This window comes from Colletotrichum godetiae (genome assembly GCF_030913485.1).
Source record: "Colletotrichum godetiae strain CBS 193.32 chromosome Unknown BDP55scaffold_20, whole genome shotgun sequence".
NCBI classification, from domain to species: Eukaryota; Fungi; Ascomycota; class Sordariomycetes; order Glomerellales; family Glomerellaceae; genus Colletotrichum; species Colletotrichum godetiae.
The window spans coordinates 400,326-415,980 of record NW_026851268.1 but is presented as its reverse complement, the minus strand read 5'-3'; the positions used below and the strand labels follow the sequence as shown (position 1 = coordinate 415,980).

The 15,655-nt window shown below is 53.9% G+C and overlaps 4 protein-coding genes across 4 annotated transcripts; 1 reads left to right on the top strand and 3 right to left on the bottom strand.

Moving 5' to 3' along the window:
- Positions 1-771: 771 nt before the first annotated feature.
- On the top strand, positions 772-2,625 carry BDP55DRAFT_728562 (uncharacterized protein; the record flags this gene model as incomplete). Its single annotated transcript, XM_060579450.1, has 1 exon — positions 772-2,625. One exon carries the CDS (start codon positions 772-774, stop codon positions 2,623-2,625), a length of 1,854 nt encoding a protein of 617 aa, XP_060429737.1.
- Positions 2,626-3,886: 1,261 nt separating this feature from the next.
- BDP55DRAFT_148580 (mitochondrial 2-oxoglutarate/malate carrier protein) lies at positions 3,887-5,466 on the bottom strand. The gene is made up of 3 exons (XM_060565598.1): positions 5,343-5,466; positions 4,030-5,109; positions 3,887-3,950 (listed from the first exon to the last, which is right to left on the bottom strand). Exons 2-3 carry the CDS (start codon positions 4,971-4,973, stop codon positions 3,902-3,904), a joined length of 993 nt encoding a protein of 330 aa, XP_060429736.1. The 5' UTR covers positions 4,974-5,109; positions 5,343-5,466; the 3' UTR covers positions 3,887-3,901.
- Positions 5,467-9,187: 3,721 nt separating this feature from the next.
- Positions 9,188-9,962, bottom strand: BDP55DRAFT_148525 (uncharacterized protein). Its single transcript, XM_060565597.1, has one exon. It carries the CDS (start codon positions 9,652-9,654, stop codon positions 9,241-9,243), a length of 414 nt encoding a protein of 137 aa, XP_060429735.1. The 5' UTR covers positions 9,655-9,962; the 3' UTR covers positions 9,188-9,240.
- A 3,030-nt stretch (positions 9,963-12,992) lies between these two features.
- BDP55DRAFT_743956 (uncharacterized protein) lies at positions 12,993-14,963 on the bottom strand (the record flags this gene model as incomplete). The annotated part of the gene is made up of 3 exons (XM_060580500.1): positions 12,993-14,546; positions 14,588-14,750; positions 14,779-14,963. The coding sequence occupies 3 exons, from the start codon at positions 14,961-14,963 to the stop codon at positions 12,993-12,995; spliced, it is 1,902 nt and encodes a 633-aa protein (XP_060429734.1).
- Between the last annotated feature and the right edge of the window lie 692 nt (positions 14,964-15,655).

Here is a 15,655-nt window from a genome sequence, read left to right as displayed (position 1 = left end):
TCGTGCAGCCCCCCAGACTCGAGTGTGGGATTTTTTAGGAATCGTGGAATGCAGGGGTGGGAAGCGGTTGAAGTCGGGTCTAGGCGCACCCAAAAGCAGCACGCACAGGTGCTGACGATGGACGTTAGCGGGCGTCGCATGCCGATAATGGACCTGAATGGCGCCGGAGCCAGCGGTGGAGAGGCAATCGTGGTGCCTTCCATGGTCTCGGGTACCTTGTCTAAGGTTATTTAGCCAAAGGGTACCTTAGACAACCGGACGAGGACTTCGACCTGACTCTTTTCCTCTTCTTCACTCTCTTCTCCAGTACACTATTTCTCCTCGCAACCTGTCCAGAGAGAACAGCGCAGCATCTTTCAATCTTTCCTATCCAGACGCAGATACCCGAACTCCGAACACACCTCGATTGTAAGACGGCTCTTCTCCAGCTATCCTCGTCTGCGGTGCCTATTGTCATTCCTTTCACTGCGCATTCCCTCGCCGCAATCGGCCCCCAATTGTATCCCGCGCTCTCCCAGACTTCCAGCGCCCTCCCACCCTGTAGCTTTCGAGGCATTACCTCATTGAAACAGCAGCGCGGGCAGCCACCACCGCAATCCATCGGTCCTCCGAACGCCCACGCAACGCACCGCACCGCACCCGCGCATCAGAGAACAAGCCTTGCTACCACCCCCGAAAACCTGTCGACACCCTTGACATTGTACCTTGGCTGCAACGGCACCACATAGTACCTACTCGTCAAGTATCCCCAGGGGGGTCGAATAAGCAACCATGGTTCGAGACAAAGACAGAGACGGTGATGAATCTTCGGCGCCCAGCCAATCAAGACGCCCTCCTCTCAATCATCAGGAGAGCGATTCGACAAACAGCGACCAGGCTCACCGAGACCACCATCAGCAGCACCGGTCGAAATCCCAGAAGCACGTTGTCGGCGGCGGTCGGCTACATGCACGCGTTCCTTCCTCCAAAGCACTACACAAACATCATGGCTCGACTGCCTCAAAACTGAACAATAACCGCCGACAAGCATCCCCTTCGCCCGATCGAAATCGCGCCTCCGCAGCTGGCCATCGCCGAGTCCAATCCGAAGCGAAGCTTTCTCGCGACAGCTCCTCTGCCAACCTCAGCAAAACCGCCTCCGCGACGAGCTTACGGCGGAATAAATCCCACGGCGAAGTCAACAGGCCCGCAAAGATCAAGTCGGTGGAGAAACTCAAGAGAACCAGCTCGAATCCAGCCGTGAACAAGGTCAAGTCGCAAAAGTCACAGGTACATTTTGACTTGGGTAACGACGGCCAAGACGACGAATGGGTTGACGCCAGCACATCCGCTTCACCATACCTATCGAGACGAGGATCGCTAGCTAGTACACAAGCTTCTGCGAAGCCCGACGACGGCAGCAGCAGCGCAAATAACTCTGCCAGCAACTCGGCGAATAACTCCAGAGCAGAAACTCCCGCAGCGCAATCATCGCCTCTGGTCCCAGCGACACCCGATCGCGAGACCGTACAGCATAAGGCCTATCTGACATCGAGATTACTTCAACGCACCCCTTCCCACGGCGCACCTCCCAAGATGACGGCAGACACAGTGTCCGTCTCACGGCGGGGCAACTCCTCATCCCCCGATTCCATCGGCCGCGGCTCGACCCTAGGCGACTCTCACAATGTCAGCACCTTACCGGGTAGCGCTGGCGACGAGCTTATTTCACGGTTCGTCAACGCGGGAAGCTCCGGCGCAGCGCGCGAAGGATCCTTCTACCAGCTCCCAACCCCTGGGCCGGCGAGCTTGCGGTCGGAGGAAAACCCCCCTCGAGGGCGACCGCAGTCCTCGGGATCCGGACGCCAAGGAAGACACCGCGATCTGCCATTATCAGACGATGAAGATGGCGACAGTGCCCTCGAGAGTCGCAAAAGCCGCGATACCGACGGTACAGCGCTCGCGCCGCGATCAGCAAGGCGTTCCGCCCAGCCGGCCGAGAAGTCGCGAACCCAGCAGAAGCTCAACCTGCAGCGCGCAAGCTCCGTCATCGAGCCAGGCCAGACGGGGGGAGGAGGCGTGGGCGCAGTGGGCGCGAGTCCTCTGGTCGGCATTGGCGGGCCGGGCTACGACGGCGGCGCGAGCCGCGACCCACGCGTTGCGAAGCAGCTGGAACGGACAGGGATGGAGTACCTCAGCGTCCGCCGCTTCCAGAACCCCGTGGTGCGTTCGCTCGATCGCCTTGCGCAGGTCAACCGCGCGAACAAGACTCAGCGGATACCGCGCAACGGGATCGCCAATGGCAACGGTAAAGCCGCGTCGGTGCGGGGAGGCGTCACTCCGGGAGGGCAACATATGCGCAACTCGAGCTTGAATGAGGCGGCTTTGGCTGCGGCATCGGGCGGCACCGGCTCCACTCGGAGACCCGTCACCCCGCGCGCTTACTCTATCCGAACCAACGGAGCCGGATCTAGCTACGAGGCTGACGGCGACGACCATCAGAGCAGCCGGGCCTTGCACGAGGGAACGGGCGTCCAGGGCCTCAGTGGGTCGAGTCTCGTGGGTGGAGAGGAAGACGAGGGTATCACGGCGATCCTCCGCAACCTGTGGGAGAAGAATCCGGACCTTAGTGCCAGCCAGGAGTAGGTTGACCGGGCTGACTACGTGGATATGGATCTCATCCCGAACGACTTGTAAACATTGAGGAGGCCAACAGACCATACCTCCCCATTGTTGCTAAGCAGACGGGTAGCAATTGGAAACGAGAAGGAGTGTTGCGTGTTTTAACGACGGACAAAGGCGTACTACAAACGGTCTTCAACGGGGCCTGGACAGGACCATGTGTTGGGAGGATTTGTGATGGGGTGTGGCTTCATTGAAAAGCATTTGGTTCGCTGCAAATCAGCTCCCTTCTTTGCGGAAAAGAGAAAAAAGGGGACAGGCGAAAATGGAAATCATGGGAATGGCGGTAGACACACACCTTCACAAACAAAGACCTAATAATTCACCAAGCTTTGATTTTCAAAAGACATTTTGTTCCTCCCCCTTGGCTTCTATTCAGGGTTCAACCGAACTCCTTAATTTGTAATTGACTTGCATCCTTCAACGGCCATATATGAATGGCTGTATCCCAGACAGGAGCGTTGAGTTGGAACCGACCACATACATACCTTATGTACCTACGTACACACACCTCAACTGATGAACTCGCTGAAACCATATGGACCAGAGACAATTTGCACACCTCAGCGGCTCAGCCTCTGTTTGGGCTCTCAGTACCAGCAAGAAGGTCTCCCCTGGCACCTTGTTCTACCCTACTAAGGCACGTATGGGCACTGAGGTAGCTTAGCTCAGATCAACAACCGACTGATCCGCTCAGACCAAAATCTCACCAAAAGCATGCCAATGGCTCACACAGACACTGTTGAGGAACACACAAGCACCACCACCATCAGACCTCACCCCCACCCCCTTCCTCCCCCCCAAAAAAAAAAGTTTCACATGCGCAGACACACATGCAGATTCATAAGAGACACGCAGGAAGTGGAGGTATGGCTGAAATTCTTCTTTGTTCGATTCCCCAAAAAGCGTGGGGGGTCATACACCCGTCAATGTCCTTACAACGGCCGGACGAAGCTATGTACGTCTGTCTGTATGCCTCTCCTTCGTCTTGTGTTCCTGTCCAAGAAATTGATATAAACCCAAAACGCAATACTATTTACCTCCTGGAAAACCCAACTTGCAATAACACCGAGAGCGCCGGGTCATTAGGAATGACTAATCAAATGAATGCGATGTCCAATTGGTTCGGAGGGAGGCTTGCTCTACTGCGCTTCTACACCCCGACCAGAAGAAGTATCCGAAACGACTCGAGGGCGCCATTGGTTGACTGAAAGTCATGTTCGTGCTGCTCGTAGTCCGTCTATTTGGTGATGAAGCCCAGGTAGTCGGCAACGATGAGTGTTACCATTCTGTTGGAAACGCACTATTGTTAGCATACAAATAAGGTACCTAAAGCACGGATATACGGGGTTGAGATGGTCCACTTACGCATGGGGAGCAATGCGGACGTAGTAAGTACCGAAACCGCGGTAGAAGCGCATTACGCCCTCCTGCTTAGCCACCTTTGCGAAGCAGTCGGCCATTGACTTGTACGGAAGCTTGCCATCGGGACCCTTGGACTGCTTCTGTAGACGGGTCTTGACGAAGTCAAAGGGCAGAGAGAAGAAACTGGCGAAAAATCCGGCAATAGCGCTGGCGGTGAGAGTCTGTACTTGAGAGGACAGCTGCGTGTTTTCCTTGAGCTGCACCTTGGCCTCGCTGAAGAAGGCGAGCTGACCAAAGTTGAGAGCCATCGCACGGACAACCGTGGGAGCGGCACCGGCCCAGAGAGCGGCAACACCTTCAGACTTTGCGATGCTTGAGAGAGCGTCGATGACACTCTTGTAGTTCTTGCGCTCAGCCAGGGGCTTCAGTCCGTCACTCTGCATGCGGATGAGAGCAAGGTCGGCAGGATTTCCAATCATGGCGGCGAGACCTCCAGCTGTGAGACCTGCGGTGGCACGTTCCTTGAAGCCAATCGCGTTTCCTTGTTCCTTGGCCCGTTGGCCGAGCTTGCCCATGAAGGTGTCAAAGAAGCCCAAGCGGGCCGTTGTGTAGACAGCTTGGCGCAGGAGACCGGCCGACAGACCGGTATAGAGATCGAGGGCCTTTCCGCTGGCAAGAATTTCTCTGGTAACTGACAATGGTGTGGGCTTGGGTCCTCCGGCAACACCCTCGCCTGCGAGCTGGATGCGGACCTTGATCATGTCGACGGGTTGAATGACAGAGGTGGCTACCATGCCGCTGATACCGCCATTGATGAAGGGCAGCGCTGCCCTCATGATAGGAGTGTGGAGGAAGTCATTGGCGACAGCAGCACCATCTCCCTTCAGAACTTCTGAAGTGCGAGTTCGTGCGGCCTCAGCTGCCTGCTTGATAGATGAAGAGCTCATGATGCTGGGTGTACGAGTGAGACTGAATTACAGTATGCTACAGTTCCAACTCGGAGTAAGTTGGAGCGGTCGTCGAGTATGATGGTCGCTTCGGGTAGATAGATAGTCGAAGAGACTAGGTTGAGAGGTAGGGAAGCTGTCGAAGAAAAGGAGAGAGCACACTAGTTAGCCAACGTTCGATCCAAGAGGTTTCACAGGTAGCTTTATAGCATGAGCGAGAGCTCCCTCATTCTTCCGTGCCTGTCAAATACCAATGTTAAGACACACCCCCGGTCAGTTCGAACGAGAACCAGATCCGGTGGGGGTCCAACAAAAGCATGAGACGGACGCAAAGACGCAATTCCACATTTGGGCTATGGTAAGTCCCACATGTAGAAACGGGCGCACGTTGGACAGGGTATGCAGATGAGTGGTGTAGTGCAAGTGCGTAGGTGTAGATGCAGAACGAGACAAGGGCTGGGCATCCGGCGGAACTAGAGGCAGTGACCGAGGTGACGGTCCCGGGTCTCATCGGCCTGGATGGTGAGGCGGTGGGGGCGGGGGTATGTCATCGGAAAAGATAGGGACGGGGGGTAGCTCCGGGTGGATGCAGCCGTGGTTAAGGTGTTCCGCTTCCCATGTAAGTGGAAGAGAGGTTCAACGACGGTGAATGTCAAGAGGAAGGTTCCGCACTAGACCGGAGATAATTTGGACCAGTGGAGGAGGGGAAGACGGAGGAGTGTACGACGTATGGTAGACTTGGTGTAAGGCGGAATGAGGTGGGTCGCAAGAGAAAGGTGCCGACTTTGGCTGGAGCTGGAGCTACCTAGTAGAGCTCCAGGCTGGAGATGTGCAAGGGTCTCGGACTTGCACACTATGCAGAGCCAGGTAGGACAGATTGGTAGAAGAATGCCGGGGTCGACTGCATAGAGCAAAGCCGCAGCGGGGGTGGGAGAAGAGAGATGGGATTAGCTCGAACGCCCTTGTTGAACGCCTCGCGTCCCCAATGAAAGCTTTCGAGACACATTGAGAGGGACAGACGTTGGCTCGAACGTTTTGACTTACACGAAGAAGAGATGTCTTGTTGGATGGGTTATCGTTACGGCCAAAGATTTGACGTCTTTCGGTCGATACAGGGTATAAGAGTGCCGGAATAAGCGTTGCAATGACTCTGCACAAAGACTAATGTTTGATTCGAGATCGCGTACCGTTGGGGAAACGCTGAAGCTGTAATAAGAGGAGAGCGGGGCGGGGTTGGGTTTATGGCTTGCTTTGGAGGGATCAGAGGAGAGATGGAAAGAGCCAAAGTCGAGAGAAAGACGAGCCGGACAAGCAAGCAAATAAGCAAGTTGTGGTAAGAGAGGTAGATGGTATGGTGTTCACAAAGCTTGTGAAGATGCGGTGGCCGGTAGAGACGAGACCAAGTAATTCCTTCTCTGTTCGTGGATGGCTCCTTCGGGAGTTGACGGTAGCTTGGTTCAAGATGTCAGGTGCTTCTCGGTACAATCAAGGTTCGGCGGTAGCTGCTCCCAGCTGGGCTAGTAGAGGAAGACGGATTGGAAGCCGTTGATCAGTTTTAGCGGTAGCTTCTGTGTGTGGTTTTGGAGGAGGACCGAGGCTTCCAATTTGATCGAGATGTAGCTTTGGCGTCTCAAACGAGACGGATGGACGGATGGACGAGGACAATAATTGCAGTACCTTGGTACGGGACAGACAAAAAAGTATGGATGGTGTGAGAGATGGGCATCTCGTGCGGAGTCGAGGCAGTGGTGTCGATATATTTATGAGAGAGACACATGCCTTGTGCCACATAGTACCTTGGCTGATCCTGGTGTCCGAGACGACATGGAGGAGAGATACTTGGTGTTGATGACCAGACAAGTACCTCTCTACAGTACATCGAAGGCATTGTCGGTATGCCAGTTCACACACAGGGTCACAGTCGGTCGGTCGGTCAGTCGACCATTGGACTACGACGTATCAGCCAGCAGAGAGAGACATGCCAGCCCCCCAAGCCCCAAAGACGAGGAGGACGACTAAAAAGCTTCCCACCCTCCCATCCAAGCGGCGTTGTCCCTGGCTGGGGAAGGTAACGCGCCAATGAGGATTTGGGGATTTCACCAACGGGAGGCCGTGATTGCGAAGCCAGGCGCATTGTCTGTCGCGTCTGTCTGGTGCCGTCCGGATGCGGGGTTAAATGGTTTCGGCACACCTCATCCATCAACGTGTCGAAGGCAGTGAGGGGGCGTGGCTGGCCCGTTCTTGTCCAAGTACTGTGTAGTTGTAGATGGATGGGTGGATGGATGGATGGATGGGACGGGTTACAGGGTGGAATGGATGGATACCTGGGGAATCGCTCGAATCTCGGGAACATCCTGCGACCTGCCTTGTGCTTGCAGCAACTTGTAAAGCTGAGCAATTTGAATGGAGACATCGGGACGACATGCACATCGGTGGATGTTTGGTGTAGAGGGGAACGTTGAGGTCCGGCATGGAAAACGTCACCATGGGCGCCATCAGGGGAGGAAATCTCCTGACAATCTGAACAGATTGGAGCGGAACGAACGACTGCGACAGCGAGCTGCTCAAGGTAGGCGGCGGCTATGTTCGCGCCGTGGGAGAATGCAACCCCTTGCGCAGTCGAGTGTTCTTGGACCGTGTCTGTCTGCGAGTTGTGACATGGCTGGCCTTGCTTGCACAGAGTAATACCTATCGGCGGCAAAGACTGGGTGAGACGGTGCCTGGCTTCGACTGGGCTTGGATGACGGCACGACAGCAATGAAACGGGTGTCGATCGTTGGGTGACCTCGGGTCACCAGGCTGGTGGGGGTTTGCCGGTGTGAGTGAGGTGAAATTGATAGCAACAGCCATGTCCGAGTGCTCAGACAGAGACGGAGAAGGCTGGTTGTCCCTCTCGAGATGGCTTGAATTGCTCCGCGTCAACACGGACAAGGGTAATGCCGCGGATGAAGAAGAGACGGCTGGTAGATGGCGTGCAAATAATGTAGCGCGTCGCGGCCGAGGCGATTGCTCTTGCGGAGAATGGAAGCGGTGGAAGAAACAGGCCAAATGGGATTTGAACGGCTTGCCATGCGTTTCGTAGCCGTAATCTGATTCCTGCTGTGTACTATGTTGATACCGTTCCCTGTCTTTAGTATCGATTTATTTTAGCATCAAGACAATAGACGACACAGATCCCTTGCTCCTTGGCTGCTCGTTTTGCTTTCCCTTCGTCCTCCCGAGGGCAGACGAGAAAGCCCCGACGATGCCGATGAATCCGTTGCGTTTAGTCGAGGTACTTGTTCAAAGTTGGGGTAAAGGTCACTCGCCATCGCATCGAGCAGTGAATTCAGAAAAGGGCATAAAGACGTCTGGCAGATGGGATGGATTTGCAGCTTTGCGAGAAAGCGCTGTTCTCGTCTGGGACTGGCCTGCGAACTGCTTGCTGCCACCTGCTGCAGGAATGCGGGGTAGCGTCTAAGCACGGGCCTCCCTACGCTCAATGACCTTGATGGTCCACTTTAGCGGATGCTTATGTAAGTGCACACGTGCTGGGTATCGATAAGAGCCTGGCACTTGCCTGGGTCACTTGATGAACTCCTGCTCGGGCATCTTCAAACGGCCAGAGCAAGCAGCAGTCACGTTCTCAACTCTCGTCAGGACCATACAGTCGTGGTTTCCTTAATGTCACCTTGTTCTCTCTTGCTATGATGATGCTTTACCTTACTTCCAGGAACGGAAGCAAGTTGGGGTTCTTCCCCCGGGAGACAGACAGACACCTTGGGTGACGTAGCTGGTTTCGCTCCCCTGTGCTCGCCAAACAAGCGCACTTGGCGCCGGGATTCTCGTGTGAGGAGGGAGCTGTCCCGCGAATGATTTTAATTCCAGCTCTCAGGACTGGCTGACCTCGAATAGCCTCTACGGAGTATGGATATGGATATGCTGCCCCCGTATCTTATGCACCACAGCTATCCACTCAGATCGTCTATTTTCGTCACAGCTTGGTCGAGCAACATGATTCGTCTGACACCTCAGCCACTGCCCCTCGACTCACCTTGCCTCACCGAAACGAGGTCCAAATACTATGCGCCTCGTTGGATCCGTCCGTTGGGGCCACGCCGACTCCCCTTCAGCCCGCCATGTCTCACCGAGAGGCATCTTGTTGGAATTGGGAACCATTGAGCTCGCTCAAACATTGCACTTGTTGTCTCTTTGGCGGTCAGGCACTCAGCTCAGGGTAATGCTAACTCTGCTAGGCTGCTTCGACCCCAAAGGCCTTATTCCCGTATCATCTCCCACATCTACCTGCTCGAGCTCGAGTTGAAGACATGTGAAGCTGTTGAGTCACCGCAGCCCTGCAGCATCCAATCTGGTCCCAACGAAGCGGGATCGTCCGCGTCGGCGAGCCACCCTCGGCCCTCAACCGCCGGACGATACGGACGACGCAGCCATGCCAGCTCCCTGGCCCAGCCATCCCTTGCAAGCTGGCAGAACCTCCAAACTCTAATCTGCCTATCGTGTCCATCCACGATAATTCGGTTATGTCTGTCCAACAACGTTGATCAAAATGTGCCGATGCCGCAACGGAAAGTCGCGGTTCAAGACATGAGGGAAGATCCCCAAGACAAACACGAATCAGATTGCATTGTTGACAAGAAAACAACGCAAAAAAAAAAAAAAAAAAGCCTCTCTCTTGGCTCATATCGGCGTCTTCAACATTTTCGCCGTAAAGGCGAAGACGCGAGATAGCTTCACATCCTCACTTGCGTATCCTTGGTCTTCCAAGGTCTAATTTGGTTGCCAGACGCCCGTGCGCCATCCTGGTGTTATTCCCGAAAGCTCGGTAACCCGCCACGGCACTGGTGGAAAAACAAACCTATCCCACTCTCTCTCAGTTCCTCTCTGCTCGTTACCAGCAATTCCATCCATTTGCCGGAAATTCGTCCCGAGTGAATCCGAGCTCACCATCCCCGGTCCGGAAACGCCAAACGGCATCTCTCTCAATGAGTCAATCTGCTTTTCCAAAAAGGAACCCAAAACATGGAATATGCACCTCGGCCTTCTATTCCCCTAGGCGGAAATGTCAGGAACCTCAGATACCGCCCAGTTTCCAACCGAGCAAACATCCTAGCGCTCACTTCCATGCGCGCCCCTCCATCCCGCGGGATGACGCTTGTCCGTCCCAAGAAGAAGAGGGATGGGATGCACGATATGACCCATCCACCGGGCGTGGTTCCGATACTGCTGACCGCTTGCTTGTCTATTCGTACACAACCTGTCTCGGACCCCTGGTTTGACATGATTAAACTGCAGATTTGATGAGCCGCACTACGTATCCATACACCAATAGCTCAAAACGTCCCAAAAGAGATGTTCCGTTTTCCGGCTACTCGACCCTGAGAAGCCGGGGTAGCATTTCAGCAGAGCTCACACTCATGGAATCACAGTATCGTCAACTAACCCCCTGGCAAATCAGCTTCTTGGAAACGTGGGATGACACACTGACGCCCAGCTCAGGCATCGCCAATCGAAACCAACCTGGACTTCCTCTCTCTCCCTTGTTTGCTACTCTACCTAGACCAGTCACCATGATGCCTGTCGTGCTCAGAGTCTTACCCAATAGATGGACCCCACACCCGTCACAACCCGGCCGCTCCCGTACCTTGAGCCGAAAACCCTCGCTCATCCTCACCATCTCGGCTTGACACTTCTAGCTCTTGAACCTATCCATGATCCAGGTCCTCGAGAGATGCGGGCTTTTCCAGACCCGGAAAGGGAAGTGGAGGGCCTCAAATGTGAAATAGACCATAGCCTAGCCCCCGGGCCTCATCATTCACGGTTCATGGCTCGGCTATGTTGCGATGTCATCGCTTCTTGCGGCTCGCTGCTCATTGCTTCCTTCGATTGGGAGGCAGCCCGGAATGGCCATAATGATGTTGAGGTATTTCCGTCTCTCACGGTAACTTGGCTCGGCAAAGTGTCGATTAGACCTTATGACAACAGTTGATGACCAAGGTCGATGATATGCATTTCTTACATCATAATCATTTTGAATCTACCTATTCGACTGTACTGCTCTGATTTGGGCAATTTCGGGATTACCGTACGTGTGGGTTTCCACATTTGCCCAAAAGTGAAGTGCCAGGCACTGCATCACTTACAGCACTGTGTTTCAATAGATCGACTCAAGTCACACAGAGTAGCTATCATGATCATACATCTCGTAATCTTTGGCATGGCCACGTACGTATGAATGGTGCAGAGCTGGTTCCAAGGAATACCGGAGGTTTCCCAAGTACTAGGCATACCAATGTATAGCTCGTCGTTCAAGGAAAATGAAATCCATTCAAAGAGATGCAGCATGGCGCTACCATTCACGATGATCGATGGATCGGAAGACTTTCATCTTCGCACTCTCACATGCTTAACGTAGATACCGCACGATGTCTATCCAAATTGGCGCATGGCTAGCCTGGAAAAGGAGTGAGAAATTGTTCCCCAAGGCTCTAACACAACGAACATGGGGGAATTTATAACCCGCAACGCGCAATCTCTGTCTCGAAAAGCCCAAGGACAGACTACACGTCACGGAAGACAGGAGAACGAGCGGGCCGAGATGTCATCTGGTAATCACCGCTCTACTTCTTCGCAACCTGAAGCCAGTGAAGCTTAAAGCCTGCCAGGTGACGAGCGCCAGTAGCAATGTATCTCATCTCCGACTCGCTCGATTCTATACTATCATAGACACCAGATCCCACTAGAATGGCCTGTCTGTATGTAGCATGGACCTCAATACTATCCGCCGCCGGCTATGACGGCGCGGAGAGTACTATTCACACCGTAATTCTACGACATGATCGAAGGTCATAATGGCGCCGACGATGCGATCCGACAGAAGCAGTTCGTAGGGCTGGCGAGAAGAATATCTCTGGCGATAAAAATGTGATTCACAGTTTGTTTGCACTCGAGGTCAGCGCCACTGCATAGTCACGAATCAAGCCCGAGGTCAGTAGCCTTACTTCATACTTCAAGGACCAGCGAGGACAGGTAGACCTAGTGTTGTTACCAAAAAGCATAGCCATGGATTGTGGTGATCTCTGCGATTTCAAATATCAAGTTGCACTAACAGGTCTGGCTAGAACGCGCCACGAGAGTAGCTTGGAAGTGACAGTGCAGCAGGAGCAGACAATAAGAGGTAAAAGCAGTCGGCAAAAGAATCACCTCAGCACGCAGCGGATAATCTATCACATACCTTGGTTAGTACACGTAGAGATACCAAAGGCTCTTGCCCAAAAGAGTACCTTGGACAGATTGTTTACATTAGACAATGATATCAAGGCTTGATGATAAGGGGTTTGCTTACATTATGTGTTTGGCTCATACCGCGAAAAGTGTCGGAGTTTACTGGAAGTCAGTCACAGTTACAGAAATAGAAAGGAATGAACAACTTACCATGTTGTCCGACTTCATTTGGACGAGTCCGATGGTACCTGTAGAAGATTGTTGGGATTTAGTCAAGGCTAATAGGAACAGAAAAGAATCAAAGGCTTAACATGCTGACCGAGGTTACTCTGACCAGTACGGCAGTGTGCCGACGAAGGGAAGTCATTTCAAGCTAATGGTGAAAGAGGAGAAATAATAGCTTACCAGGTTACCCGATTTATTGTTTGGATCTGTCATTGTGTACTCAAAGTTAGTCGACTGACACAGTTTGGGGTTAGGGAGGACTTACTGATATCGTTAGCATGTTCTGTGTGGCAAGCATATTCAGATATATAGCAGATAGGTAAATAGATAAATAGGAAGTTAAATCATGAGAGCGGGAGTACGATGACCTTCCCGGACGGGGGACCTATCACAGTTAGCTGACCAAAAAGGGGGGAAACGAGAGTGGGGGATTGAGCAAAAACAGAAAGTAGAACAAAGTACAAAACAAGATCCCTGAACGGCTCCAAGAGCCAAAGGGAAGAAGCAGAAACAACAAACCAAACCAAGACCAGAACGAAAATCAGGAATCAGGAACTAGAAAGGATATATGGCTCAAGACCTAACCCGAGGAACTCGGCGGGTGATCCTGAGGGTGATTCCCTTGGCACCCTTGATTTTGGTCGTGACCAGGTCAAACTCAAGCTCAGGAGCGGGTACGGGAACAGGCACAGGAACAGGCGCAGGTGATCGGGGACCATAAAGCTCCAGCAAGGAAGAGATCGATCCAGACTCCTCGGGGGGACCAGGGCATCCGGGAGACCCAAAAAAGCTGGAGGTTCCGAAAGATCCAGTAGATCCGGGAGACGCACAGTATCCAGAAGAGCCACCAGATCCAGAGGATCCAGTGGAACCATGAGTGCCGGAAGAACCAGACGATCCAGGGGAACCAGATGAGCCAACGGAACCAGAGGACGATGCGACAGGAGACCTAGAGTATCCAGGAGAAACGGCCGGCGAATCCCACTCTGCCAGAGCCCCAAGGGGCTGAGGAGAGGCGACAGGGAACGCGCCTTTGGTCCAGGAGTATTCCGATATCCGATCCTCTTCCAGGGTCGAGTCCCAGTTGGAAATGGTGTGCGGCGTAGGCGATTCCGTGCTGTAGTCGTAAGAGGGCGCGTACCGCCTTTTGGGAGCAGGCCAGTCCGCCAGGAGAGACCGGAGCTGCGCAAACTTGACCTTGGCCTCTGCGCTGAGCTCACGGGCCCGGATCCGTTGCCGTTCAACGCTGCGGTCGAGAGTGTCCATCTCACGAGGAGGAGGAGTACACGGCGGCGGAGTACAAGGCGGTTCAACCGGGTTACGGAACAGCGAGCCATGTTCTTCAGGAGAGGCATCCGCGGAAGGCGAGCAAGTCATGGGAGAAAGCGTCGGGGGCTCTAGGTTCTCAGGCTTCAGGATCCTCAACTCTGGGGTCCTTGGCTCCGGGGTCCTGGGAGTGTTAGCAGCGACGGAGGCAGCTTGACGCTTAGCGGTGTAAGTGGCAGTGTAGGCGCGGGCCTTTTCAATCTGCCAGTCGGCAAGGGCCATCAACTGTTCAAAGTTAGGACGAGGAACAGGCGAAACCAATGGATGGATTAGCGAATCCACAGCAGGGGAAGAGGCGTCCACAAACGGATCCTCCAGGTTGGAAACGGAAACCGACCGTCCTGGAGAACCAGAAGAAGCAGAGCGTACCGAAGACGAAGGACTAACCCGGGGAACCGACTCAAAGTAATGGGACATACTGAGAGTAAAGGCACGCGGGGACAAACGGGGAGGGGTGCAAACAGGACCAACAGGCGCCGTAACCACAGATCCAACCGAAGGCGAGGAAGACCTATCCAAAGACAGGGAACCATCCAAAGGCAGAGGACTGACCCTGGACTCTGGACCCAAGTAATGGGACATTGTCAGAGTGAAGCCATGCGGGGACCGACCTGGAGGAGTGCAGACACGTCCAACAGGAGCCGAAACCGCAGAAGCAACCGAAGGCGAAGGAGTCCTGACCAAAGGAGAACCGACCGAAGAAGTACTGATCCGGGATTCCGGCCCTAAGTAATGGGACATACTCAGGGTCCAACCATGCGGATCGCCACGGGGAGGAGGAGTGCAAACGTGCACAACGGGCTGCGTAAACAGAGAACAAAAGCCCCCAGAAGAGGACTTACTAAGAGAGGACGACACCGTGATCGAGGATCGAGTAGCTCCAGTCTGGAGTTGACGAGGAGACGAGCTACAGGCAAGCATCGCGGGTGGTGTCGGGGTACCGATGTACCGGCTAGAAAAGACTGCTTAGCTAAAATGAAGACAGATAGGCCAGTGAGGCTCAAGCTGTAGAGCGGAGGATGAAATAACTCACAGGATCGGGCAGACAGCGCTTGTGACGGCGGCTGCGAGGAGGCTGGGGACACGGCGGAGGAAGGAACTGAGCGAGGCCACGAGGGTGCTGGCGTTGACGGGGGCAGGGACTTGAACCCTGGACTGCGGACCGGTCTCAGACGGGCGGGCGGCAGCCGAAGCAGGAGAGAAGCAGAGAGAAGACATCTTAGCAAGCTAGAGCATCAAACGATCAAACCGTGAAGAGAAGAAAGGAAGAAGGAAGATTGGGGGCGGTTCGAGGAGGAAGGGTAGAAGTAGACGGATGGTGCGCCCAGATCAGTAACACCTCATTGGCTGAAATGGCTCACCCCCAAAGGGGGTGGACGCAAAAAGCGATGGTAGGGCTGAAAGCTAGGCCTAATCAAGTGTAGCGCACGATCTCTAGTGACCGCTAAGCCTAATCGGGGTGGCACGTCTGGACATCCAGATGGAAGGGGAATCGTACAATAGATGGGATGACGGAGGCGCAATCCAATATGAAGAGATTAAAACCATATAATCGTGTTTATTATAGTTATTTGAACCTATTTGACAATTTTCCCGGTGATATGGATGTGTTGTGGCGAGGAATACCGCGTCGAGGGTGTAGTTGACGGTTGTAAGTCGAGGAACGTCAAGGGCTGGCCGAGAATCGTTGATTTCTGGCTTCTGGCATCGAATGCTCGCCACACAGACGAGTTACCGTCGTAAAAATAGTTTCAAATGATGAAGCAGGCCGAGTAGATCATTTTGATAGCTGGGTATACTCGCGCAATGCCGTGCGGTCGAGGGGGCCGAAGGAATGGGTCGAATTCGGCCAGGGATTGCCATCGTTCGTCGGGATAAATCATCGTGAGATTTCGCAGCGCGCATCAAGA

What these genes read in the sequence shown, in the direction of transcription:
- BDP55DRAFT_148525 (XM_060565597.1), bottom strand. Translation starts at nt 9,654, where the DNA reads ATGAGCCAAGAGAGAGGCTTTTTTTTTTTTTTTTTTGCGTTGTTTTCT.
- BDP55DRAFT_148580 (XM_060565598.1), bottom strand. Translation starts at nt 4,973, where the DNA reads ATGAGCTCTTCATCTATCAAGCAGGCAGCTGAGGCCGCACGAACTCGC. An exon ending in GTCCGCATTGCTCCCCATGC is followed by an intron (nt 3,951 to 4,029) that starts GTAAGTGGACCA and finishes CGTTTCCAACAG; the next exon opens with AATGGTAACACTCATCGTTG.